We start from the raw sequence: 27,984 nt of genomic DNA, 5'->3' as shown, positions 1-27,984 counted from the left end.
AAAACTTTTATTTCAAGTGTCTTTCTCTGACACCCTTCTAGAAGGAGTGGGGAATCCCTCATTACTGTCAGGTGGAAGGAGAAGTCCAGGTTCCCATTTAGCCTTAGTTGACACCTGAAGTTGAAGGCTCCCTGTTACTGTGGGAGGCTCTGGCTTCCCACAGTGGTCTCCACTGATACCATGGGGGTAAAGGGATGGATCATTCCTCGTTAGCTGAGAGGAAAGTCTGAGTTTCATGTTTGGCCTTCTCTGATATTAGGTGGGGATGTTGAGGTCAGGAGGTAAGCCTAGACTTGCTGGTTGACCTTTGCTGGCACGGCAGAGGGAATGTCACAGTTTTTGCTGTGGTGTATGGCTCCAGTAGACTGGTTACCGTTTCAAACTTTCTTGTCATGCTAGGCTGTCCTTTTCCTCATCCTATGACTAAAAAGAGCAAGCTTAAACATTTAGACTTGTTTCCTGTACCTATTGGTGTTTTTCTGCGTTGCCAACTTCTTCAGCTCCAGATATGTGAGGCAAAAAGAAAATCCAGGTAAAAACCGAGCATCGGTTTTTTGGGTCCCAAAGTCCCTAGCTGGTTTTCTTTCTTTTCTCTACCTTTCAGAGTTTTCTTATATTTATTTTATGTGTACCATCCAGGGCATTTAGTTGTATTTAGCAGGAAGAATAGGGGAAATTATATCTATTATAGCTTCCAAGAAGTGGATGTTTCCTATTTTATTTTATTTTTATAGTGTCCATGCTTATTTTGATCTATCTATATATTTATCTATCTATCTAAAGAAAGCCATCTAAGGAAGCTATAGCTAAAGTCTTTTTTCCTGCTTTTGGAAGTAAAGATATTAACAATCATTGCATTTATTTTAAAGCTGTGCTCAACACTAAAGCAGGTACTTTGATGATAATGATATTCCTATCATTAAACTTAATTTCTAAGGTCCAAGCTGACTAATATTTCTGCTCTATATTCATTCATACTGTAAGATACGGTTGGAGGAAGAATAGTCTAGATCATGTTGCTAAAAGGTATCTGCAAAGATAGTGGATACATTGGATAAGTACATGAAGCCCTAATTTTGAAAAGACATGATATAGAAAATGCACTGAAAACAATTTCTAGCTTTCATTAAATCGTGCTGCTTATACAAGTTTTGCTATAAGATAATACCATTTATTTAATTGGAAAAAAGAGTCAGTCATATGTCTGGTATTTTTTGCCGGACAACAAGTTCAAATGCTAGACTGTCTTTGTCAAAACCAGATACCTGGCAACACTGGAATCTCACCAGAGAGGGCCAGACCCACTGGAGCAGGGCAGGCAATCTGGGAAGTTTCCAGGAAGTTAAATTCAATATTAATTTATTGTGCAATGAGAGGACATCTGGACTAGTACATAGCATGTTGGTAAAGTCTAACAACAGGCAATAGGTAAATAGATAATTAGCATCAGAGGGATCTAACTAGGGACTGTAAACGGGTCCCCCAGTAGCCTGGAAAAGCTCACTGATAGAAGCATTTGGCTATATCTTAAAGCACTGAGATGGATATCAGTATCAGCTAACAGGGAGGAGACTGAAATTCAAGCAGACACAACACAGAGAGAGGGATGGCAGGGCCCCTAGGCCTAGAGAAATTTGAATTCTGAGATTACCAAATCAAGTATGTAGGAATAAGAAAGCAAGGTGAGCACCAAATTAAAAGAAACAGGTGGCTGGGCGGGTGGCTCATACCTGTAATCAATCCTAGCACTCTGGGAGGCCCAGGTGGGTGGATCACTTGAGCTCAGGAGTTCGAGACCAGCCTCAGCAAGAGCAAGACCCCATCTCTACTAAAAACAGAAAAAAATAGCTAGGTGTGGTGGTGCACACCTGTAGTTCCAGCTACTCAGGAGGCTGAGGCAGGAGGATTGCTAGAGCCCAGGAGTTTGAGGTTGCTGTGAGCTGTGATGAAGCCACTGCACTCTACCCAGGGCAACAGAGTGAGAATCTGTATCAACAACAACAAAAAATTTAAAAAAAGAAATAATAAATAAATAAGGTGATGGTTCAATGATTAAAATCTGAGTACAAAGAAGCCAGACTCTTTACTCAAGCCACTTTATATGGTCATTGTATACCAACCCACTTAAGCTTGTGCTGTGATTGGATTAAGAAAAACTGTGTGAGGCTTCCACACTCACTTTTATCTCTGGAATTTCTTCATGTTTGATTCCATTCACTCAACTGTCCTTTGCTTATTAGTTTGTGGTTGTTGTTTATTTGTTTGTATTTACTTTGCCTTGTTTTGTCCTTACTCTGATTCCAGACTTTAGCTCTAGCACTCTATTTAACTTACTGGAATGTTGCTCCTGAAATTATACATACTGTCCTGGCTTTGGTCCATGGCATCCCCCAGGACACCTGGAAAACCTAGCTATGGCCTCTGGCTTTTCACAGCATAGCCACAGGGAAATTGTGTTTCGTTAGGGTTCCTTTAGAGTCATTCAGTTGGTCTCACACTTTTTCCATCTCCCATCTGACAGGGGAGGCGGATCCAATACAGACTAACACCAGAGTTGGCTTAAAGCTAATGAATCTCCTTAACTAGGAGCACCATTGTTCCTTGTGACTGAATGGGGTTGTGTTTGCAGGTCGGATCTAAATGACCCCGTCAGGCAAGTCATTTGATTTATGTCCTACTATCCTTAGAGCTCAATATCAAATTTAAATAAACAACTCTTGGATGTAATGATTGTTGTTGAATCACGCTTGAACATTTTTTACAGCACTCTATACTTCATAGAAAAACCATATACAACAATTACCAGGTTATTAATGCAGAGTTACAAAACATTTTTTATAGAATGCCCAAGATAAACCTAAGACTGCATATGGGCTCTTGTCTTGGTATGTCCAGACACTGTAGGAAATGTTGGATGAAGGGAGAAAGACAGCAAAAATAGAGGGATACATGTTTACTAGGAGCACCAAGTAAGCAAAGGTAAAGTCTAAGAATCAATGAATCAGTTAAAGGTAAATAATTAAAAGCCTGTACTTTTAGAATTGCCTTCCTTGTAATGTTCCCTCAGCACCAAAGTCAGACAGAATTTTGATGCCGGAAACTATGCTTTATCTTGCCCATATTACCTATATCTCAGTCAGGGAGTCCCAAACAGCAGTACTCATTACAGGGCCTCCATGAAGTTTGCCAAGATTGGTTCTTGCCTTAACAGTAATGATATTAAGCTCCAAATCTCAGACAAACTGGATCAGCATTAAGCCCTCATTTATCTTTTTTATCTGTTGTCAGGGCTTCTCGCCTCTGTTTTAATCTTTGACCCTGCAACTTATAATTTGGTTTCTAACCTTTGTAACACACTCTTTGCCACAGTTCCAAGCCCATTCTGTCTAGTTTCAGAACTGATCTCTGTTCTTTTGTCTGAATATCATATTCTGGCCACCATCTTACTCTGCTGACATTTGAGATCTTGACTTGATTCCCAACTTCCAGCTTTGTCATAACCATCTATTTCTATGATTGTCACCAGACATGACCTGCTTGTGTATCCACCTTTCTTGAACATTCTAGCCTTGGCTTCTGCCTTCCAGTCCTGGATACTCATCTTGGTCCCTGATATTGTCAGCATCAATGTCCTTAGTTTTGACACAGGGCCAACCTGGATTTGGTTGTGCAGTAGGTAAATTACACATTAGGCACACTCCTAATCCCTTTCACCCCTCATAATGATAACTTTTCCTCCTATTCCAGGGACTCTCACCTCACTTATGCCTCACTCTTTCTTCTTGTGCCTGTATTCTTAGGGTATCTCTTGTTTCCAATTTTTCTAGATTCTTTCCTTCCAACAAATATTATCTAGTTTGATGTCATAATTTCTCATGTAAAATTTTTTAAATCAACTTGCTCATGTTAATAGTTATCTGACTACCCCTTTCCCCCCTGCAAATCTATATGTACTTTATTTGGGGACCTGATCTAGAAAATGCTTTTACTTGAAAGAGGAACTTTAATTGGGGGTAGGAGAATTGTTAGGTACTAAAGTGGGTAGTTGGAGAGAGGCTTTCAGGTGGCTGAGGCTTTGGGCCTCCCATTCAATCATAGTAGCATAGCTACTTTTGTTAAAATTAATTTAAAATTTTTAAAATTGTGGTAAAAGTATACACAACAAATGTTACTATCTTAACCATTTTATGTGCACAGTTCAGTAGTGTAAAGCATATTCACATTATTGTGCAACAGATATTCAGAACTTTTTCATCTTGCAAAACTGAAACTCTATACCCATTAAACAACAACTCCCCTTTTCTCTCTCCCCCCAGCTTCTGGCAACCACCATTAGCAGCGGATCTACTTTTGAACAAAGTTGGCCCCTCCTCATAATAGGCTCTCTCTATTAACTTTATTTATTTTTATTTATTTATTTATTTTTGAGACAGAGTCTCTCTCTGTTGCCTGGCCTAGAGTGCCGTGGCGTCAGCACAGCTTACAACAACCTCAAATTCCTGGGCCCAATCGATCCTCCTGCCTCAAGGTTCACTCTGTTAAAGGAAGATTATGCTCTGTTTTATTTTTTAACCCAAAATGATGGCTACAGATGAGGGACCAACTCGACTGATTCTATTCCAACAGGCAAGAACAACCTAAACAACCATGCCAGTTGACACTATGAAAGACCATTTTTAAAAAATATTCCTTTGGATTCTTTGAAAGTGCTATATGACCTTTCTCTAAATTTTAAGTATTCGGCTATCAACCCAAAGTCTTTCCTCCTCCCTTTACATGTTGGCATTTTCAGAATATAAATGCAACAAGAGGTTTTAAGGTTCTGAGCACATTTCAGTAGTGTAAAATAACATTATTAAGCCCATTCAGTGATAGGCATGAATTTGATATATCCTTTATATAGATATTTTTGCAGTTAAACTAAAATGAAAAATGAATATTTCCTAAGTAGTACGTGAAATGCCTTCAGCATCAAGTAAAGAGAAAAAAGTCCCAAGAAGACTGAGGGAAAGTTTGCTTGCCCAGAGGGTTTGGCTTTTGAAGCATTAATCCACTGAAGGAAGCTCTGAATCACCTGTGTGTTTTATCATTCCGGAGGAACGTGAGCAAATCCCTAGAGACAGGAAAAGGCTTTAAGCTAAGAATGGTCCAAAGGTTTTACTTGCTCGTACCTGCCCTGTGATAGTGTGAAAAAAAGTCCTCTGTCAATTATATTAGTTTTGTTATGTATCATTTAAAATAACACAGCTATGACTTGCCTACCATGCCAAGACGATTTTCAGCAGTAAACTCTCTCACAGGTTCTCCAAGAGGCTCATTCTGACTTGATTTTCTGAAACAAAGGCACAAATGCCCTGCAATGTCTATTGTGTCTTTACCCTGGAAAATTCAGAGATGTGACATCTGCTTCCCATGGCCTATACTTTGAGGTATGGGTGGCATCACAGCAGGGGTCTTTCAGCAGAACAGCACTCAGGAAGATGAGGGATCAGATACTAAATGTCAACACAGGGTGGGCACAGTGGCTCACACCTGTAATCCTAGCACTTTGGGTGGCCAAGGCAGGAGGATTACTTGATTCCAGGAGTTCAAGACCAGCCTGAGCAAGAGGGAGACTCTGTTTCTACAAAAAATAGAAAAATTAGCTGGGTGTTGTGGTGTGCACCTGTAGTCTCAACTACTATGGAGGCTGAGATAGGAGAATCCCTTGAGCCCAGGAGTTCGAGGTTGCTGTGAGCTATGATGATGCCACTGCACTCTGGCCCCAGCAACAGAGTGAGACTCTGTCTCAAAAAAAAAAAAAAAGGCAACACAGAGATGGGGTTAGAAGTCCAAGGAGTTAGATAAGGTGTGATGGCTCTGGTGGTTCTTTTTTTTTTTCTATATATATATATATTAGTTGGCCAATTAATTTCTTTCAATTTATAGTAGAGACAGGGTCTTGCTCTGGCTCAGGCTGGTTTTGAACTCCTGACCTCGAGCGATCCGCCCGCCTCGGCCTCCCAGAGTGCTAGGATTACAGGCGTGAGCCACCGCGCCCGGCCTGTGGTGGTTCTTAAAAGGTGGGGAGGTAGGATCTAAAAGTAGGAAGGGGCCAAAACAAAAAAAAAGAAAGAAAGAAAAAATCAAAAAGAAAAGTAAAGAGAAAAAATAAATAAGTGAAAAATAAAATAATAATTTAAAAAAAGGTGAGGAGGGAAGGGTCCCAAAACCAGAAAGACAGAATTTAAAGAGCAGGGACCATGAGTACTTCAAAACCTTCTTGTGCCTCAGTTTTAGTATCAGTGAGGTAAAAGAATTGATCAATGTTATAAATTGAGTTGTGGCCCCCCTAAAATATATGTTGAAGTCCTAACTATCAGCACCTCACGTTATGGAAATAAGGTTGTTGCAGATGTAAATAGTGAAGATGAGATCATACTGGAGCAGAATGGGCCATTATTCAATATGGCTGGTATTTTTATAAGAAGAGGAGAGACAAACACAAAGAGAACTCCACGTGAAGATAGACACAGATATTGGAGTTATGCAGCTGCAAGCCAAGGAATGACTGGGGGTACCAAAGGCTAAAAAAGGCAAGAAAGGATCTTCCCTTAAAGCTTCAAAGAGAGTATAGCCCCGCTGACACCTTGATTTTAGACTTCTAGCCTCCAGAACTGTGACAAAATAAATTTCTGTTGTTTCAAGCCATCCTGGTTTGTGGTGCTTTGTCACGGCAGCCCTGAGAAACTAATACAATCAATATCTAATTTCTTTTTCTGCACTAACACTCTTTGGCCCTGCTTTTCAAAAGCATTTCTGGTGGGTACTGTAGTTTAATAGTGCCAGGAATATTTAATATCCAGTGAAATATAGATAGCTATTCCAGATAAGCCAATGAAATTTATATTGATCATAAGTTTTCAAAGCTCATTTTGGAGAAAGCCTCATCTTGCCTAAAAAGTGACACTTTACTCAGATACATGTGGAAAAAGCAAAGATTCCAGTCCAAGATGTTGTTCTGGAAGATAACCTGCTTCTTCTGGCTCCATACAATTAATGCTTTTTCAAAATGCCTATTGCAGTGGAAAAAAGGAGAGTAAAAATCCATATGATGTCTCAGGCTAAAGTAAAATATGAAGCAAGATTGGGAGGAGTTTCAGTCTGCAGTCAGGAAGAGGAAATCAGAAGAGATAAGAGAAGAATAGTCTTTTTATTTGAGTCATTATGTAATCCCTCAAAAGACCAAATTCAGGGTCCAGAATAAAAAGGTATAGCATGGAATGTGTGCAGATATAGGCAGGGAAAAAAAGATAAGTCATCTTCTTTTACTCTGGTTCATAATAGTAGATAATAATAATAATGATAATAATAATTGTTGTTGTGAGAGGCAATCTACTATGGTCCCTTAGTGTCCCTGCAAGCTTTTGTTGGGTATGTCGAGAATGCAAAGCCCTGACTGCTTCCTACATTTCTCAGAGATGTGTTTGCAGTGTGCAACCTTGAGAGAGGAGGGGTAACATCTCTTCCTAAACAAAGAGCAGGCTTGCTTACTGTCTAATGTAAAAGCTGTGATTTCCCAAGCTCAGTGTTCCTTGACTCTTATGCAAACCCACTGTGTTCTCAGCATCTACCTGAGTTCCTATGTGTCATTTCTCTGGAACTTGTGGGGAAGGAGGGCCAATGCAAACATGCTGATGGGCATGTTACTTGCTGTGCTATAAAATCCTTTATTCCTGAGCCAGTAGTTGCATGTCTTCTGCCATGATCCCTGAAACTGTGGCAACTTTATTTATTAGCTTGCCAGTAGAATAAAGTCCCAGATCCTGATGATAACAAGTTGTCTTCATCTACTCTGATTACTAATAGTAATAGGTAATAACAGTTTTTAAAATAATAACAATACCATTTACTGAGGGCTTACTATGTGCCAGGCGCTGCTTTATGTACTTTACATAAAAATTACTTCATGTCATACCCACAACAATTTTACTACAAAGCTAGATGAATTTCCCAAGGTCACATACTCTCAAGATGTCCTGACCATTATTCTACTCTTCCTCACCAATATGCTCCTTTATCTGTTAATTCTACCTTTTTACTATAATTCTTTGTTTATACAATCAAAAGGATCATTATATTAAAATAATGTAAAACTCACTCCCCCCTAAAAACCCTTTTGTAGCTCATTTTTCTTCTTCTCAGTGAAGTAGTTTATAGCCCAGAGCCTGGAGCCTTCACTCACTAACTTGGTGACCTTGGGGTACGTCATTTAATCTCTCTGTATCTCAATTTCCTCATTTGTAAGATGAAAGATAATAACAGTACCTACCTCATAGAATTGTTGTGAGGCTCAAGTGGTTTAATATACCTGAAAAGTTTACAACAGTGCCAAACACATAGTAATAGTTCAATCAGAATTAGCTATTCTTCTTCTTACTTTTCTTGAAGGCAGAATAGTCCTGAATCATCCTTTCTACCACATGAATTCTTGATTGATGGTGATTGTACTAACTATCTTCAATCTCAAAATCATAATCTTGAATTGAGTATGTACCATTTGCAAGGTAGGTATTGTGTTTACATCAGAATAGTATTCCATTTCAATCAAAGCCCATCCTACCAGGGACGAGATACAGCCAGGCGCAACAGGGAATGCAAAGCAAGTGTAACGAATTGCCTTGGCCCTAAAGAAACTTAACAATCTACTTGAAGAGATGAAATTAACACACATGAAATCATTAGAAGGGAATAAATAATGATTGATGTGATATTGCTCATATAAACTCACATAAGTACAAGATGAGTTCAAAGGAAGGTGATAGGAGCAAATACGCTTTGCTATGGTATAAGTTAAGAATCACACTGAGTCTTTTCTTTTTGTTTGTTTGTTTCTTTTTCATTTTTCTCCCGCTGGCACCTTGATCTTGGACACACTGAGTCTTTGGTTTTTTTGAGACAGAGTCTTACTGTGTTGCCCTGGCTAGACTACCGTGGCGACAGCCTAGCTCACAGCAACCTCAAACTCCTGGGCTCAAGCAATCCTCCTGCCTCAGCCTCCCAGGTAGCTGGGACTACAGGCAAGTGCCACCATGCCCAGCTAATTTTTTCTATATTATTTTTACTTGGCCAATCAATTTCTTTCTATTTTTAGCAGAGATGGGCTCTCGCTCTTGCTCAGGTTGGTTTCGAACTCCTAACCTTGAGCGATCCACCCACCTCAGCCTCCCAGAGTGCTAGGATTACAAGCGTGAGCCACCTCGCCTGGCCCACACTGAGTCTTAAAGTGTGGGCAGCATTGACTTTGGAGGGGGGCAGGGTGGGAGTTGAAGACTTTACATTTGTTTGACATTTTTTAATTTGTACAATTCTTTTCCATATATAGACTCATTTTATGTTATTGCAAACCCTTTTTTTTTTTTTTTGTAGTACAGAGGGATGGAATGCAAACCCTTAAGGTAGATGGAGAAGGCATTCTTATTATTCTCACCATAGGTGGATCCTGATGTACAGAATGTTTTTTGCACTCGCTTGCTTTTTTTCTCATTATCCACTCGACATTATCCACACTCGACATCCAAGTGGAAAGGGTTAAGTAACTTATCCAAGGTCTACCACTCCAGCTCCCATAAAGCCTCTATCTGGAAGGACCTTACACCTGTTAATCATGACTCTCATATGGATAATCATGACTCTCATATGGGTATAAAATGAACATGTATTAAAGATTTTATTTAACTCATTATTAATGAGAGAGCATGTAAGATGCTATAACCAGTTCAAAGGAGTGGTCAAAGATACACATTTTTTTTTTTTGAGACAGAATCTCACTCTGTTGCCTGGGCTAGAGTGCTGTGGCATCAGCCTAGCTCACAGCAACCTCAAACTCCTGGGATCAAGCGATCCTCCTGCCTCAGCCTCCCAAGTAGCTGGGACTACAGGCATGCGCCACCATGCCCGGGTAATTTTTTCTACATATATTTTTAGTTGTCCAGCTAATTTCTTTCTATTTTTAGTAGAGACGGGGTCTCGATCTTGCTCAGGCTGGTCTTGAACTCCTGACTTCTAGCGATCCTCCCGCCACGGCCTCCCAGAGTGCTAAAATTACAGGTGTGAATCACCGCACCAGCCAAAGATGCACATATTTACATGGGGTAAAGGAATGCTGAAATGAATTTACAAATGGATTGGAAACTCTCTTTTTCCATGGTGGGGGAGAGTCAATTGATTTCCCACCAAACAGAATTTATATGCAAGTCTATGGATGAGAATTATTTTGCATTGCTGTCAGTTAACTACAACTTACAGAGTTTAAAATAGCTCAAATAAAATGAAAGACTAGAATTGGATAATGCAGAAAGATTTGCCCTAAACAATGCATGCTTTCCACTGGAGACACCCAGTAATCTTTTTTGCATATTCCAAATTTTCCTGTAAACCTGAGTTAGATATAAACAGAATACAAATGAAGTAACAGCAAGTGGTACAAAGTCACAGGGTTGGAGGTGGGGGTTAGGGATAGCTGGCACCATACCTTGTGCTCCTAAGCTGGTCTGAACCTTGTAAGGAACCTAATCAAGGGTGGGGGAAGTAGTTTTATGTGATGAACAGTCATTCAGAGAGATATGCTGTAAGCCAGGCCAGTTTTGAGGTTAAGGAAGACTCAAAGATGAGGTTTTTGAGTTGCTAAGTGGCTAGTGGTAGTGGGTGCATTCCAGGCTGACCAATTTTATAGCACCCAGATTCAGATATTTATATCATCATTTTTTTGTGTGAGACAGAGTCTCACTGTGTTGCCTGGGCCAGAGTGCCGTGGCATCAGCCTAGCTCACAGCAACCTCAAACTCCTGGGCTCAAGCAATCCTCCTGCCTCAGCCTCCCGAGTAGCTGGGACTATAGGTATGTGCCACCATGCCCAGCTAACTTTTTCTATATATTTTTAGTTGGCCAATTAATTTCTTTTGTATTTTTAGTAGAGACGGGGTTTCGCTCTTGCTCAGGCTGGTCTGGAACTCCTGACCTTGAGCGATCCACCCACCTCAGCCTCTCAGAGTGCTAGGATTACAGGCATGAGCTACCATGCCCGGCCTATATCATCATTTAATTAAACTTATATCCAGCACAATTTTTTTTTAAAAAAAAAGAAAGTAGTGGCCGGGTGAGATGACTCATGCCTATAATCCTATCACTCTGGGAGGCTGAGGCAGGAGGACTGCTGGAGGTCAGGAGTTTGAGACCAAGCCTGAGCAAGAGCGAGATGCTGTCTCTACTAAAAACAGAAAGAAATTAACAGGACAAACTAAAAATATATAGAAAAAAAATTAGCCAGGCATGGTGGTGCGTGCCTGTAGTCCCAGCTACTTGGAAGGCTGAGGCAGAAGGATTGCCATAGCCCAGGAGTTTGAGTTGCTGTGAGCTAGGCTGATGCCACAACACTCTAGCCTGGGCAACAGTGTGAGACTCTGTCTCAAAAAAAAAAAAAAAGTAATAATTAATTTTATGAGATCAACATGGGTACACTTTCCTTACTTCCAGAAACTAGAGGTACTAGGTGAGCAGAGAATATATTTTATTGAGGTCCTAATGAAGGGTTTGTACAGACATGCACTTATGAAAGTAGCAGTCATATCCATATATATGAATATGTAGCTCATCCTCTAAAATATAATTATGTACTTATACAAGATGATACAAATATTAATATATAAACTTGGCCTTCCATGTAGGCAGCCACCCACATGGTGAGATATACAAGATGATCAAAAGCCTCCCTACTCCCAGATGTTCCCTAGTGATCTGCTGTCATTTATGACATTTCCACCATTAATGTTACTTCTTTAGGGAAAGAGTTAGCTCCAGAATGCACATGCTAAAATGCAACATGATTTTTAAAAGAGAACACAAGAGTGGGATGAAAAGGTCTACAGTATTTGAAGAGAGGGCAGGCCTGAGAAGAATACCAAGTGGGCAGTTCTGGAAAGCTCTGGAGGCACCGTGGGAGCCCTAGGCACTTGGAAGGAGGATCAATGACAAGGAGAGAAGGGAAGGAAGCCTGGAAGCATGAGAAGACAAACTCCACCATACCACAAAGTTGTGATGGCCCTGTAACAGTACCCAATAATACAAATACATTAAGAATTACTCTGGCCGGGCGCGGTGGCTCACGCCTGTAATCCTAGCTCTCTGGGAGGCCGAGGCGGGTGGATTGCTCGAGGTCAGGAGTTCAAAACCAGCCTGAGCAAGAGCGAGACCCCGTCTCTACTATAAATAGAAAGAAATTAATTGGCCAAATAATATATATAGAAAAAATTAGCCGGGCATGGTGGCGCATGCCTGTAGTCCCAGCCACTTGGGAGGCTGAGGCAGAAGGATTGCTTGAGCCCAGGAGTTTGAGGTTGCTGTGAGCTAGGCTGATGCCACGACACTCATTCTAGCCTAGGCAACAAAGCAAGACTCTGTCTCAAAAAAAAAAAAAAAAAAAAGAATTACTCTGGTGCTCGCTTCTGCAGCACATATACTAAAATTGGAACGATACAGAGAAGATTAGCATGGCCCCTGCGCAAGGATGACACGCAAATTCGTGAAGCGTTAATAAAATATTTTTTTTAAAAAAGAATTACTCTGTAGAAGAACTGAGTTTCAAAAGTCAAGTCACATATTATATGAGGCATCTAATTTTCTTAATATTAGTATGCTGTTGAAAAGCATTTGGCTGAGGACTGATACTCTGGAATCCAAGTTGCAAAGCAAGTATTACCAGAGAACAAGAGTAGAAGTGGGAAAACTGGTTCATCATCTGAGGTTGAGGTGCTAAATGCAAATAGCCAAGAGAGATGTCTTTACTGCCATCTCCATCTTCATCATCCTTGGGATCAAACCAGTCATTAAATATCTATTGGTGCACTGAGCTGTAGCAAATGAGTAAGCATGTGCACAATTCCCCGCCTACATGGGATTTATAATGCCATACACAATTCCATGGTGGAAGTACAGTAAATATATATACAACTTGAAAAATTAAGTGCATTTACCTAATTGAGCAAAGGAGCTAGAAAGAGGAATTACTTCCACCTTCTCAAGGGTTGTCTGGTGGAGATAGACTTTCAAGAGCTGTTTAAATGATGGGAGAAAAAGCTTACAGAATGAGATTGGGTGTGTTTTAGTAGAATATCCAGAGGTGGGTATTAAGTGAGGGGTTAAATGACGCATGTTAGGGGAACCTCCATTCCTCTAGCCTCACATTTTCTTGAGGGAACATAAACCAGAGGGATACCCTTGGTCTCTTTCCTTGCCTCTCCCTTATGCCCTACCAAGTGAAGAAAGACTTAGCTAAGTAATGAGTTTTTGCAAAGGAACTGAGAATGCTCTGCTCTGCCATTTCTATCGTGTTTCCCCGAAAACAAGACCTACCCATAAAATAAGCCCTAGCAGGCTTTCTAAGCATTTGCACAATGTAAGCCCTACCCCGAAAATAAGACCTAGTGATGGGCGTGGCTATGCAGCGTATCTGCACAACCCATGCATTTCATGCGGAGCGGTAAAGAAGATGAGCAGCCCTTCTCATCTGCCCCATGACAGCTCTATTGCTCGACATGAGAGATTGTGGCCAATGGTTCTAAAGGAAATAGAGTTGCAAGAAATTCAGGATGGAATTCCGGGTTTGGAGAGTTATGATGATGTTCCAGAAGAAGACGACTCAACTATATTTGAATAAATGTAGGTTGTTGTACTGTACTTAAAAAAAATAACACATCCCCTGAAAATAAGCCCTAGGGTGTCTTCTTGAGGAAAAATAAATATAAGACCCTGTCTTATTTTCAGGGAAACATGGTATGTAGTCTTTCTAAAGGTTTTATTGTGGTCTGCTCTTAGTTTGTGGGGCAGGCTTGAGCTTGTCCAACTATGCAAGTGACTAGGTGGGTGAGGCTCCCTAATTCAGTGGTGAGGGGAAGTATTAGAAAGACAGTTGAGATCGTACATCTCAGCTATCTCCTCCGGTCCAGTTTGGTAACTGACATTTTCATCTCCTATCTGACTCTGGTGTTCATGTCTCTGTTGCTTTTACATTAGGAGGAGGAAACGGGGTGTTACTGATTGTTCTCTTAAAACCCAACAGAGCAATGGGTAGATTTATCAGAGAGAAGTAGAGACAACTGATAAGAAATACAGGAAACCCCACAAACTTCAGAAAGAAGCTCAAACTTCACTATCTTTCATCTTCCTTTCTACAGTGGTCATCACTAACACATGTTTAGTCCAGTGCTTCTCTCACACTATCTATAGTGAAGGAACAGTTCTTATTTCTTTTCAAAAAATTCCAATCCATCATGGACTGATACTTTAACAAAATATAATCAAAATAAATTACTACAAAATGATATTAAATAAAAATCAAAGACAGACAAAATACAACCCAAATTTTTAAATAATCAGGTTCAACAGACATACAAAATACTTTGTTATATTGCCACGAATGTTTTTAAACCTCATTCTCAATTTCTGACTTGTCACAGACCAGCAACAAACAGGTCACGAATGAGCACTGCTATACAGCCCACATTTTTTGGTAGCGTTGCTCTAGTCCACTTCAGAGCTCTAGTCTACTTCAGAATCTTCATTATCCTCCTCTAAAAATGGGACAGAGGGTGGTGTGGTGGATAAGAAGGATGGACTTCCAATCCCCAGTGAATAAGTGCTGGAGTCAATATTAATACCTCCTTCATAGGGTTGGTATGAAGATGAAATGGGAATTTGTGTAAAGCACTTGGCTGCATTGAGCCCCTTGTAAGTATTCAATAAATGTTATTATTCTGGACCAATAGCCATGTTGGATGTAGGCTTCTGCTTAATGTTTTGGAAAAGGCCTAAATGAGTATAAATAAATATTTCCACACACTATTCTTCGAATGAGTCAGATTGCATTATCTTCTAATAATTAAGCTAATTGGGTCTTTGTGCTTTATTTCACCAGGAGTTGACCCAATTTGTTCAAATGAACCAAGGTGCCTGAAGACTTTGGCTTTCAAGGATTCATTGGTTCATCCTTGAGATACAAATGGGACTCTCCCAGGTAAGTTCTAGATCCCACATAAATAGTCATAATCAAAGATCTAGCCTCAAAAGATCACTGTCTGTGAACATTTGCCATGTTTTCCAGTGCTGCTAAATATTGTCTCCTAAAATATTGGTTCTATTTCCTGTAGGGGAGGAAGGCCTAGAAGCCATTCAAAGTACTAGAACAACTTGGAGTCAGGAAGGGGTGGGTTGGGGATGCCCTGGAGCCTGGAATGTACCTGCTGAGTTGTATCGGGAAGCAAAGCATGCCAAATGGCCTTGTAACAGGGTTAAGCAGAGATTTATACTTGTCAGAGAAGTGGCTAACTGTTCCAACCTCCGTCCCCCAACTCCCTGCCGGCATTTCCTATTCTGTAGTTTTTCCAGTTCCAGTTAAATCCACTTCTTTTGGTTATGAAAAAGTAATAACAAAACTATACATGAATGGCATAGAACATTAACGGATTGTTTACCCATATCAAACAATCATGCTTTTCAGTAAGGCAGAGCTAATAAAAATCTGATTTGTTCTCACTGTTCCGGTCTCTTCAGTCTGTAGGGCTAAAACAGAGGCGGTTTGGGTCACAGGGGCTGTTTAGAGTAAGCCTCTGGCCTCACTGGGGTGCTGAATTTCCTTCTTTGTGATGAACTGAAGCAACTTTATTTTTTTTTCCCCCAGTTTGGTCTGGTAAAGCAACAAGTTTCATTCTCCAAATTTACTTCAAGGTGCTGCAAAGTTAATTCCTGTGTAGTTGCAAAGGGAATACTATCTATTCAGACAGGCAAACCAAAATTTCTCAGATATTAAATGTTCTTTTTAACAGAAGGAATAGGCTCAATGACATTTGGTTGGAGGGGGGAGGGTTGTAAATTCAGGGAATTAAACCATAGTATATTATGTTCCATCTCTGAGTTTAACAATTATGAAGCCCCATGATTTCTTACCAATGGTGGGTGGGTGGGGGAGTGGGAAAGAGAGCATAGGGCTACTAGAACGGAAGGAGATTTGTTACATTGCTGTATTAAAAAGAAATCTGAGTGATGAGTAAGACATTCCCCCCTAGAAACAAGGCCATCTGGCAGGTCCTTGGCAGAATTGAAAATGAAACAAACAATATTAATTATCAAGTCCTTGCTCAAAATTAAAAGCCATTCTTGTTCCTCATTTAATGAGTAAAAATGATGCATATTTACCTGGAATATAAACTGCAAATGCTTGTCTTATTGTCCTTAAATGTTTTGAAATGAGTGGGGAGGATTGTGATTTTAATGATTGAAATGAAAAGACTCTCCTGCTGTTCTCACCCTCTTGCTGCATGGTTTATCATGCATTCCCATTGAAATGATCCACTTCCTGGTGGCAGGCCTCATTTGGGAAATTGTGCTCTCTGTAGCCACATAATCAAATGTAGTTACAGAGACAATGAGAAGAGTCATTTTAGGGGAAGTCAGTCTTTTGATAAGATGGAATCAAAGAGTGTCGGCCAGGAGGCATCACATTTCCTTGTGTCATTTTCTAAAATGGCATAGTATAGAGCAACCACTAGTGAATGAAAACACCTGATTCTGATCAGTAGAATCCTTGGGTAGCTTAGGTCACACTGAAAAAATACTTGGCTAAAATATCTTGAAAACCTAGAGCTGCCAAGCACACTGTAGAAGTCACTAATGCTCCCATGGAATTTAGCCCCCACCTTCACCCCAAATACTATATGCCAAAGATGATGTTGAACCTGACCTTATGCCTCTCATCCACCATTTGAGCTTTTGGGGGAGGGAGTTCATTCCTTTATGCTTTATAGTAAGTGGCATTTAGTTGTGTAGGTGTCCTCTTGGTTAACATGTAACAATCCCCTGAAGTCTTTCTAGTCCTTATTTCTTTATTTTCAGTTGAGTGAGCCTTCTCAGTAAGGAAGACTCCATGGTTTGTTGTTGTTGTTGTTGTTTTGGGTTTTTTGTGTGTGTGCATGTGTGGAGACAGGGTCCTTTTCTTGCTGAGGTTAGTCTCGAACTCCTTGCCTCAAGCAGCAATCCTGCCACCTTGCCTCCCAAAGTGCTAGTATTACAGGCATGAGCCACTGCTCCTAGCCATTTTTTTTTTAAAATATAATTTCCATTTTATTTTTTTTTTCCAAAGGATAGCCTTTCTTCAGTCCTCAAGGGCTGAACCCCTTACATGGGCGTTGGTGGAGGTCGTGGGGCAGCACCCACAGGTCTAACTTGGGGTGGGGGTGCTCGGTCTTTGCAGGCTTCCCGACAACGATTTCTGACTACCTTGCTGTGAATGGCGCACCTCACGCAGGAATGTAGTTGTACATACAGCTTGGGAAGCACATAGGCATCAAAGACACTTGCTTCAGAAATGTCCCTGGCTGGGCTCACACCTGTAATCCTAGCACTCTGGAGGCCAAGGCGGGCGGATTGCTCGAGGTCAGGAGTTCGAAACCAGCCTGAGCAAGAGCGAGACCCCGTCTCTACTAAAAATAGAAAGAAATTAATTGGCCAACTAATATATATAGAAAAAATTAGCCAGTATTGGTGGCGCATGCCTGTAGTCCCAGCTACTCGGGAGGCTGAGGCAGGAGGATCGCTTGAGCCCAGGAGTTTGAGGTTGCTGTGAGCTAAGCTGATGCCACGGCACTCTAGCCTGGGCAACAGAGTGAGACTCTGTCTCACAAAAAAAAGAAATGTCCCTGACAGCTGTGGCGTCCACTATGTTTTGAATGACAAACTTCTTTATAGTTTGGTCTTTAGGTATGTACCAGGTACAGTTTGTGCAACGAATAGGCTGCAAGTGGCCACGGCCCTTTTTGGCACCATTATTGTTCCTTCTTTTCTTTGACATCTTAGAAGCCAGGACGTGAAAGGGCGATTCAATGGTTTTAATAGTCCATTCTCTTTCTCACACACACACACACACACACAAAAACACACACCTCTTTTTTGTCTGAACATTCTAAAATTCTGTGAGACCTGATCCATACCAAACTGGCCTAAATGCAGGGTGAACTGTCTAGATAGAATAACTATGATAGAAAAAGTTCCTAAATCTTAATTGACTTCTAGAGGAAATTTAAGGATCTCTTAAGCCATTCTTGGACTCAAGGATTTGGGATGAGTATACTTAGTTATCCAAAAAATAATTGCTAGACAGCAGAGGCTAACCACCTTGCTACTTGGATGTATAGAGAAAACATTTATTGTACTCAACACTTGTAGAATGATTTACAGTTTGAATTGTGTTTTAACACTGTCTCATTAAACCCTACAACTTGTGAGGTGAGAGTTGATGATATTCCCACAAGGAAACTAAAGTTAAAAGATTCAATAACTTTCTCAAATATATTATTCCAGACTATTTCAACTGAAAGGGTAACTTTAGCACAAAAGGGAATTTATTTATTCACATGACTGCATGATACTTGGCAGAATTGAAGGGAGAAACAGCAGCCAGGAACCAGGGCCTCAGAGATTGAAATATGGACTCAAAACTGCCAGAATGTTCTCTCCACTGATCTTTATCTCTCCTTGTCTCTGCTGGATTGATCCTGTAGACGGGCTCTCTCTATATGGTGAGAAAGATGACGGGTAGTAGCCCACTTATATACCCTTACAACTCATGATCAAAGTGAGGGCTACCTTTACCTCAGAGGCTTTGGGGGTAAGTACTCCAATTTTCTTAGCTTAGGTCATGTGACTTCTCCCTTAAACCAATCACTTTTCTGGGAGACGCAGTGCTATGGTTGGGCCAGGCCTAGATCATGTGCCCACCCTTCTAGTCAGCTCTGGGTGGGGGCACTGTGATTGCCAGCTTCATCAGGAAGACAAGGAATGGAGAGAAGGTTCTCAAAATGGAAGAAGATGATGCCACTGGGCAAAGAAGAATGGGAAAGTGTGGGGGGCAGGTGGGTAAGACAAAAATAACAACTACTGCAGCCCACTACACTGAAATTCTGGAAAGGCCTGGTAGCTCTTTCCAAAACACCATGCCAAGAGACAGTGAGGAGAAATAAATTGGTTGGACACACAGGAGTGTTTAAGAAATTTTAGAGGGCGATTTTAGAGCTCTTAGTCATTATTTTTGAGAAGTCCTGAAGAGCTAGACCTGGAGAAATGAAAAGTCTGCATACAACACCCATAATTGAAAAGTGGAAAATTGTCTTGATAAGAGTGACGTTTGGAAAACTAAGAGAGCAGCAGTTCTCAAACATTTTGATCTAAGGAGCCCTTTATTCTTAAAAAATTATTGGGAGCCCCAAAGATCTTTTGTTTATGTGTTATAGCTATCTATATTTACCAAGTTGGAAATTAAAACTAAGAAATTTTCAAATATTTATTAGATGATTTAAAAATAAAAATAATCCACTGTGTATTAAAATAGCATTTTAGGCTTGGTGTGGTGGCTCACTCCTGTACTCCTAGCACTGTGGGAGGCCTAGGTAGGAGAATTACCTGAGCTTAGGAGTTCGAGACCAGCCTGAGCAAGAGTGAGACCCTGTCTCTACTAAAAATAGAAAAATAAGCGGGCATGGTAGCGTGTGCCTCTAGTCCCAACTACTCAGGAGGGTGAGGCAAGAGGATCCCTTGAACCGAGGAGCTCGAGGTTGCTGCGAGCTAGGCTAACGCCATAGCACTCTAGCCCAGGCAACAGAGCAAGGCTCTATCTCAAAAAAAAAAAGGGAAAAAATTGCATTTTAATGAAAGACAATTATAATTTCTACCACTCCATCAATGACATTTGTAAGCAAAATAGCGATTCTTTCTCTGCTAATGCATGGTGGTAAAGAATACAATGACTAGTCGCATAATTTGGTGCCCCTGCCTTGATAGATGCTACAGCACCAGCAGTTTTAGCACTGTTGCCTTTTCACCATCGGTATAAATGTCAACACTCTGGAAAAGGCAATTAATATTTCAGTGTTATTATAGAAAATAATGTTGACCTCGCCAACCCCCTAAAAGGGTCATAGGAGCCCCTAGGCACTTGTGGACTATATGTTGAGAACCAGAACTGCTGTACTGGAGATCATCACGTAATCCATTTACCTATGAAGAGTAGCATCAAGTACTGGATAGCAATCAGCCCAGCTTTATATAAAGTAAGTCATTCCATGACATTTTAATTTCCTTATTTGATAGAAAAATAGACCAAGGAGTTAAGAGTCAAATAGTGTCATTGTAATAAAATCACTTTGAAGCTGTTTAAAAGTCTTGTTAGGTTTTCACAGCCATCAACATCAAAAATAATTTATTCTCAAGGGGTAGGTGAGGGAAAAAAAAAATAATAATAATTTATTCTCACGCCTGTAATCCTAGCACTCTGGGAGGCCGTGGTGGGCGGATCGCTCGAGGTCAGGAGTTCGAAACCAGCCTGAGCGAGACCCCATCTCTACCAAAAATAGAAAGAAATTAATTGACCAACTAAAAATATATATACAAAAAATTAGCCGGGCATGGTGGTGCCTGCCTATAGTCCTAGCTACTCGGAAGGCTGAGGCAGCAGCAGGATTGCTTGAGCCCAGGAGTTCGAGGCTGCTGTGAGCTAGGCTGACGCCACAGCACTCGCTGTAGCCTGGGCAACAAAGCGAGACTCTGTCTCAAAAAAAAAAAAAAAAAAGAATTGATTGCTACCATGGTCCTTCACGGTCTGACCCCGTACTTATCTTTCTAGCCATGTCTCCCACCATGTTTCATCTGGCTGTCTGCACTCCAATCACAATGACCTTATTTTCATCCCTTGAATGCACCATGCTTTTTACTGTCAAAGGGCCTATGCTGTTCCTTCTCCTTGAGCTGGTCCCCTACCCTACTGCCTAATAGGGTAACTCATTTGTCAGATCTCAGCTCAAGTTTTAGGTTGGGGTTCCTCAGGGAAGCCTACCATGAGCTCCACAACTAGAGCAAGCATCCTCTTACTAGCTTTCATAGGACCTAGCATAGGTGCAGGTTCACATTTGTTTGTGTGATTATTTGACTGATGCTTATCCCTATTCCTACCTGACTAGATTGTAAATTACATGAAGGCAGGGATTAGGTGTGTTTTCACTCAACATTATAGATCACAGCACAATACCTGGGGCATGGTAAGTGCTTCACAATTATGTGTTAAATGACAGAAAGAATAAATGGAGTCTGCTGCTCCCTTGTCATGTAAGGCATCTACTACCATTTAGGATGGGAGGGGAGAGACATTGGAGGGGCTATTGCTTATTCTTCCATTTCTTTAATTCTTACTCCCTTTATTCTCCTCCCCAGTTTGCTTTCTGTAGTTACTCAACTGAAGTAGCCATTACAACTCTAATAGGCTAGGATAATTATTTGGAGCAGGGGTAGGCAAACTATGACCCATGGGCCAGCCCACAGCCTGGTTTTGTAAATAAAGTTTTATTGGAACATAGCTATGTTCATTCATTTACACATTACTGATGACTGCTCTGTCCCCGCAGCAGCAGAGTTGAGTAGTTGCAACAGAAACTGTCTGGCCTGTAAGGCCTGAAATATCTCCCACCTGGCCCTTTACAAAAGAAGCTTGCCAACCCCTGATTTACAGAAATGTATGATTTTTTTAAAATCCCTGTATCTGTGTTTAATTTCCAATATATTGCTGGATTTTCTAGTTACACTTATAATGATCACTGTGTATGAGGGCTTGACACAAAATGATACTGAATAACTGACAGTCTTTCCAGCATCTTCACAAAAGATGTTCTTTGCTTTATAGCCAGAATTGCCCCTTATAGAGCCAGCAATTTTTGAGTCCCTTGTATAATAATAGCTAACATTTATTGAGCATTTTCAATGTACCAGGTTTAGGTCTAAGTATTTTATATGGATTATTTCATTTATGCCTCACAACAATTCTGTGGTATGCAGATTATTATTATTCCTCCTTTACAGATGAAAATAGTAAGGCACAGAGAGGTTACACAGCACGCCAATGTCACACAGCTTGTGGAAGTAATTGTACATGAATTTGATTTGGCCACTCTGACTCTATATAGGATCCATGCTCTAACATTCTGTTATCCTGTTTGAGGCCTTTACTTCAAAAGAACCACCCTATTTCTGATTTCTAAATACAAAGACAGTTTATGTGCTATTGTTTCCAAGTGGGACCACTTAGAGTTTTGAGGTTTGGAGGGAAGATGTAGAAAAGTTTTTAAAAATCCTAATGCTTGGCAGAGTGTCAGACACAAAAATTCAATCAATAAATGTCTTTATTGTTGTTGAAAGTGAGATGACATCAAGGAGGAAGAGGATGAAGACAAATCTCTACTAGGAGTTTTACCTTAACCCAGGTCATTGCCAATAAGTGAGGAAATAATTCCAGGTATTGGCTTTACTTCTTAGGGATCTGGCTACCCTTGAGCATGTACAAAGAAGTAGAACTTACCAGCCAAATGATCATATACATAGAAGCACCTTGCTGTTTAGTGTCCCACTTTAATTCCTTAGGTTCATGACTGTAAAGTGCTGTGTTAGGATTTTGTGTGCTCGCTTTGGCAGCGCATATACTAAAATTGGAATGATACAGAGAAGATTAGCATGGCCCCTGCGCAAGGATGACACGCAAATTTGTGAAGCGTTCCATATTTTAAAAGATAAAAAGTTTAAAAAAAAAGAAAAGAAAAAAGAAAGGATTTTGCCAGCCAGAGGAGTGGTAGGAATATGTTCCTTTATTCTTTCATTCAACACCTATTTATCATGTGCCTACCATATGCCAGGTTGTATTCTAAGTGCCAATATACAGCAGTGGAACAAACCAGACAAAAATATTCTGCTCTCATGGAGCTTACCTTCCTGTTGAAAGGAAAACAGAAAACCAAATATAGGATGTCAAGTGCTGGTAAGTTCTATGCAGAATTATAAAGCAAGCCTAAGAGGAGGAAGACAGACACATGGGTGGCAAGTGTGAGGGGTATGTGCTACTTTAGGTAGGGTGTTCGGGGTAGTTATATCGGGTAGTTAGGAAAGGCCTGTGCATCACATCTGCCGAGATCTGAATGAAGTGAAGGATGTCGGGAGGAATTAATTGCTTTCCAAGTGAATAGCAGCAACACAAAGGCCTTGGGCTAAGAAAGTGCTTGGGTTTTTCAAGGAACATCAGGGAGGCCAAAAGGGTGAAAGCAGAATGAGGGAAGAAGGGTGTGTGTGGGTGGGTACAGTATAAGATGAAGTCAAAGAGCTAGTTGAAAACAAGATACTGTGGGGCCCAGTGGGCTAAGTAAGGCCCTTTAATTCATATTATGGTAAAAACTAATCTTGGTTTTACTTTTTTGTTTGTTTTAGAAATTCCATTTGTAAACTGGACTGTTGATTAATATAACAATGTTTTGTTTAGATATTTTGATATTTAGTTGTGGTGGTAGAAGCAGCTAGAGTATATCTCAACAGCTCAGAAGCATTTATTTTCAGAGGAAACACGATTTGGAAATAAGAAAATTAGAGCAGGAATTGATACATGGATAATGGAACAAAATTATAATCAAGACAGATTAAATCTCAGTGGATGGCTTACTTCTTGGCATGATAATATCTGATGTTTAAAAAATGCTTCCAGATTTGTGATCTCATCAGACTCACATAACAACCCCAAGAGATAGGGGGGACAGGTGGTATTATGGATGTTGAAATGGAGAAAGTTTGTATGGTTTCACCCAAGGTCACTCAGCACATGAGTCATTATTAGAGGCACAGACTCCTGACTCTGAATATGCTACCCCCCTCATCGCCAGCTAAAAGGATCCTTGAGTAACTTTTTGACTCAGAGGTCAGAATATTTAATCAACCAAATTATTAGCTCATTCCTCCCTTCAACCTCCCAAGGGCATGAAAATACGCACTACATAGGCGGGGAAGAAGCCCTTGTTTTTTATTATTTTCTTTCTCTCTCTTTCTCCCAGAGCCAGGGTCATTGACCAGAAGCCTGTATACTTGAAAGCATAGCTCTATTCTCAGAGAATGGCTGGGCATGTAAAACCTTGACCACCTTGAAGATCACAATAGTCGAGGGGCCATTTTTTCCTGCCAGAAACCACTCCAGAAGAGTACAGTAGTTCTCTCTTAGTTCAACATTTTTTGCTCAATATTGTAATACAGTAAACTTCTCCTGCCATGTTCTCAATTTAGTGTATATTTACTACCATTTTCCTAATGACATTTAGTAAAAAGTAAAAGTACCCCCCCCCCGGAAAAAATGGCATAGCCCCCTTCAACAAATGAAATGTTGCTTTAAACAGGGGAGAGTTGGTTTTCTAAAGGTACCAGGGAATTGAGTAGCAAAACAAAAGAAAGAATTCAGGAATTCTGAATTCCAGAAGTGGGGGAAAAAAATCAATGTATTGTCACAATTTCTTTTCCATTACAAATGCTGGCTTTTCCTGAGGCCTAGACCTCAGTTCTCTCCCATCTTGCTGTATACTTTCTTCTTAGGCAAGCCTGCCCATATCTATAGCTATGTCACCACTTGCACACAGATAAACTCCCCAATCTATATTTTCTTCAGAACAGTGTACCCAACTGCCTACTTGACCTTGCTTACAGCATGTCTCAAAGGCCCCTCAGATTCAACTTGCTCCCCAAAACCTGGTCCTCTTCCAGCCTTCCCTATCTTAGTGGCTTGCCTTACCATTCTCTCCAGTTGTACTCAGGGGTCTTTTGATACCTCCCTATTTCCCCCTCCAAAACCTGTGTTTTGTCAAATTCTGTTTATTTTACTTCCTAAAAATATTCAGAATCTGTCCACTTCTTTCCATCTCCTTTATCACCATTGTACGATCACCTCTCCCCAAGACCACTGGAGTACTTCCTAATCTACCCAAATCTACTCTGGCTACCCTCCAATCTATTCTGACCGTAGGCAGAATGGTATTTTCATAAGGAACGCCATATCAACCTTATGCTTAAAACCTTTATGGCTTCCCATTACTCTTTTTTTTTTTTTTTTTGAGACAGAGTATCACTCTGTTGCCTGGGCTAGAGTGCCATGGCGTCAGCCTAGCTCACAGCAACCTCAAACTCTTGGGCTCAAGCGATCCTTCTGTCTCAGCCTCCCAAGTAGCTGGGACTACAGGCATGCATCACCATGCCCGGCTAATTTTTTCTATATATTTTTTAGTTGGCCAATTAATTTCTTTCTATTTTTAGTAGAGACAGGGTCTTGCTCTTGCTCAGGCTGGTTTCGAACTCCTGACCTTGAGCGATCCTCCCGCCTCGGCCTCCCAGAGTGCTAGGATTACAGGTGTGAGCCACCTCTCCTGGTCCCCATTACTCTTAAATTAAATCAACATCAAGCTCCTTAATGTGGCCTACAAGGCCTTGCATTATCTGGCACTTGTTTATGTTCAAGGCTCAGCTTGAACCTCTTCACTCTCCACACTTACAGCCACATTTGTCTTTAAGTTCTTCATGTCACCACGCTCCCTCCTGATACAGGGCCTTTGCGTATTTTGACTTCACTGTTTGGATGGAATACTTGTTCCTTCCTTTCTCACCTAACTCATTCATCCCTCAGATCGCATTTTGAGTAATCCCTTCAGCATAGCCTTGCTTGATCCTCCTGACTAGGTCAATGCCACTGTTATAAGGTGTCATAGCACTGTGCGCTATGCCTTTGTGGCACTTGTCACAGTTCCCTTTTACATTTGTTAGTGTGATTACTTGACTATTTTTTTCATTCAAAAATATTTATTGATCAACACCAGGGAGTGGCAGCAGCATGGGAAGAGCCCTAGCCCTCTCCCTCCTTGTCAAGGGCTGCAACACTGACTCCTTAGCAAAGACCTTCTTTCTACATGGCCTTGCATCTCCTCTTTGGAAACAGCTAGGCTAGCTCCCTGCCCTGTCAAGGAGCAAGGCAATGGGGTTCTGTATTGAGGACTCGATGCGGCCCCTCCAGCCTGCTTACCACCCAGGGCTCCTTGATTATGAATGGCCAGCCTTCCTCCGGGAGGGCTGCACTGCCAAGGGTATACCAAAGGGCAGCTGACCTCAGAGACTGGTATCTCAGGTCCTGATTACTTTATTATTGTGTGCTTCTCACTAGATTGGGGGTTTTTGAGAGCAAGAACTCACCACGGTATTCCTAGTATTTACCACAGAGCCCAGCACATAGTGCACTCTTAATATATAATAATACTTGTTGAAGAAATGACTGAATATGTTTAAATACATTGGGTCAGCACATTTTTTTGTCTGTGGACAAAGTACTGGGCCTTTTCAGTTTTTTTTTTACCTTCATTAAATCACTGACTGGATTCTATGCCCAAGTTCAAATAGTTGCCTACATTTCATAACAGTATGTTCTACGATGGCAAAAAAGAAAGAAATAGACCTAGTCATGGCTCCAATAAATGTAAATACCAGTGTAATAAGAGGAAAAAGTAGGGTTTTGCAACCGAATTTTTTTATATTAATCATTGAAAAGAATGTCACCTTATAGTGCCATTGGAATAATTTAATTTTTAACATTTTTTCCATTGTATTTGTTGCCCTGGAGCTTGCAATACATTTTCAGAATTAGTTCAAGTCATTTTCAAATAACACTCCACTGCTTTGCAGTGCAAGTACCTTATAATAACAAAATATTCCTTATTTTTCCCTCCTGTCCCTTGTATCATTACTGTCATTTATTTCACTTATGCATAAGCATACATAAATATATATACATATATGTGCATATGTCATCTAACACTTTTTGCTATTATTATTTTGAACAGTTATGTTAGCTCAATTAAGAATAAGTAAATAAAAGTTTTTGTTTACTTTCATTTATTCCTTCTCTAATGCTTTTCGTGATGTAGATCTAAGTTTCTGAGCTATGTCATTTTCTCTCCCTCTGAAGAACCTCTTTTAACATTTTTCATAAAGCAGGGCACTGTCAACAAATTTTCTCAATGTTTTCTTGTCTAAGAAAGTAATTATTTCTCCTTCACCTTTGAAAGAAAATTTTGCAGGATACATAATTATAGGTTGGTGGTTGTTTTCTCTCAACAATTTCAATATCCTCTTCAATATTTCACTCCACTTTCTTTTTGCTTGCATGGTTTCCTGGGAAATCAAATGTCATTTTTATCTTTGCTCTTCTGTAAGTAAGCTGTTTTCTATCTGTCTTTTTTTTAAGACTTTTCCTTATCTTTGATTTTCTGATATGCATAGGTGTAGTTTTTTAAAAATTTATCCTGCCTGGTGTTCTCGGAGCATTTTGGGTCTGTGGTCGGGTGTCTGACATCAATGTGGAGAAATTCTTGGTCATTATTGCTTCAGATAATTTCTGTTCTTTTCTCTTTTTCTTCTCCTGGTATTCCTATTATGCCTATGTTGCATTTTTTGTAGTTGTTACACAGCTCTTGGATATTCAGTTTCATTTTTTTCTGTCTTTTTTCTCTTTTCCAGTTCTGGAAGTTTCTATTAAGATATTCTCAAGCTGAGAGATTCTTTTCTTAGCTGTGTCCAGTCTATTAATGAGTGGACCAAAAATACTTTTCATTTGTGTTACACTGTTTTGGTGTCTAGCGTTTCTTTTTGAGTCTTTCTCAGAATTTCCATTGCTCTGTTTGCATTAGTCATCTGTTCTTATGTATTGCCTACTTTTTTCATCATGGCCCATCGCATATTAATCATGATTGTTTTAAAGTCACCATCTGATAATTTCAACATTTCTGTCATATATGAGTCTAGTTCTGATGCTTGCTCTTTCAAACGGTGTGGGTTTTTTTTTTTTGTCTTTTACTATGTACTTGTACTTGTAATTACTATGTACTTGTACTTACTGTGTACTTTTACTTGTAATTTTTTGTTGAAACCCAGCCATGATGTACAGGTACTGGATCAAAGGAACCTTATTAAATAGGCCTTTAGCAATCTGGTGGTAAGGTATGGGAGAGAGTAAGTATTCTATAGTCTTATGATTAGGTCTCAATCTTTTAGTGATGCTGTGTCCCTGGGCTGTAA

The 27,984-nt window shown here is 40.3% G+C and overlaps 1 protein-coding gene and 2 non-coding genes across 3 annotated transcripts; 2 read left to right on the top strand and 1 right to left on the bottom strand.

The window, feature by feature from the left end:
• Positions 1-12,472: 12,472 nt before the first annotated feature.
• On the top strand, positions 12,473-12,583 carry LOC142866025 (U6 spliceosomal RNA). Its single transcript, XR_012916098.1, has one exon. It is a non-coding gene; the product is annotated as a U6 spliceosomal RNA (small nuclear RNA).
• A 4,622-nt stretch (positions 12,584-17,205) lies between these two features.
• On the bottom strand, positions 17,206-17,878 carry LOC105863849 (small ribosomal subunit protein eS26-like). Its single transcript, XM_012751357.1, has 2 exons — positions 17,723-17,878; positions 17,206-17,397 (listed from the first exon to the last, which is right to left on the bottom strand). Exons 1-2 carry the CDS (start codon positions 17,876-17,878, stop codon positions 17,206-17,208), a joined length of 348 nt encoding a protein of 115 aa, XP_012606811.1.
• A 4,645-nt stretch (positions 17,879-22,523) lies between these two features.
• On the top strand, positions 22,524-22,630 carry LOC142866021 (U6 spliceosomal RNA). Its single transcript, XR_012916094.1, has one exon. It is a non-coding gene; the product is annotated as a U6 spliceosomal RNA (small nuclear RNA).
• The last annotated feature ends 5,354 nt before the right edge of the window (positions 22,631-27,984 follow it).

This window comes from Microcebus murinus, chromosome X (assembly GCF_040939455.1).
Source record: "Microcebus murinus isolate Inina chromosome X, M.murinus_Inina_mat1.0, whole genome shotgun sequence".
In the NCBI taxonomy this organism is placed as follows: domain Eukaryota; kingdom Metazoa; phylum Chordata; class Mammalia; order Primates; family Cheirogaleidae; genus Microcebus; species Microcebus murinus.
The sequence above is the reverse complement of the archived record's forward strand: the minus strand, read 5'-3'. Positions and strand labels throughout refer to the sequence as shown.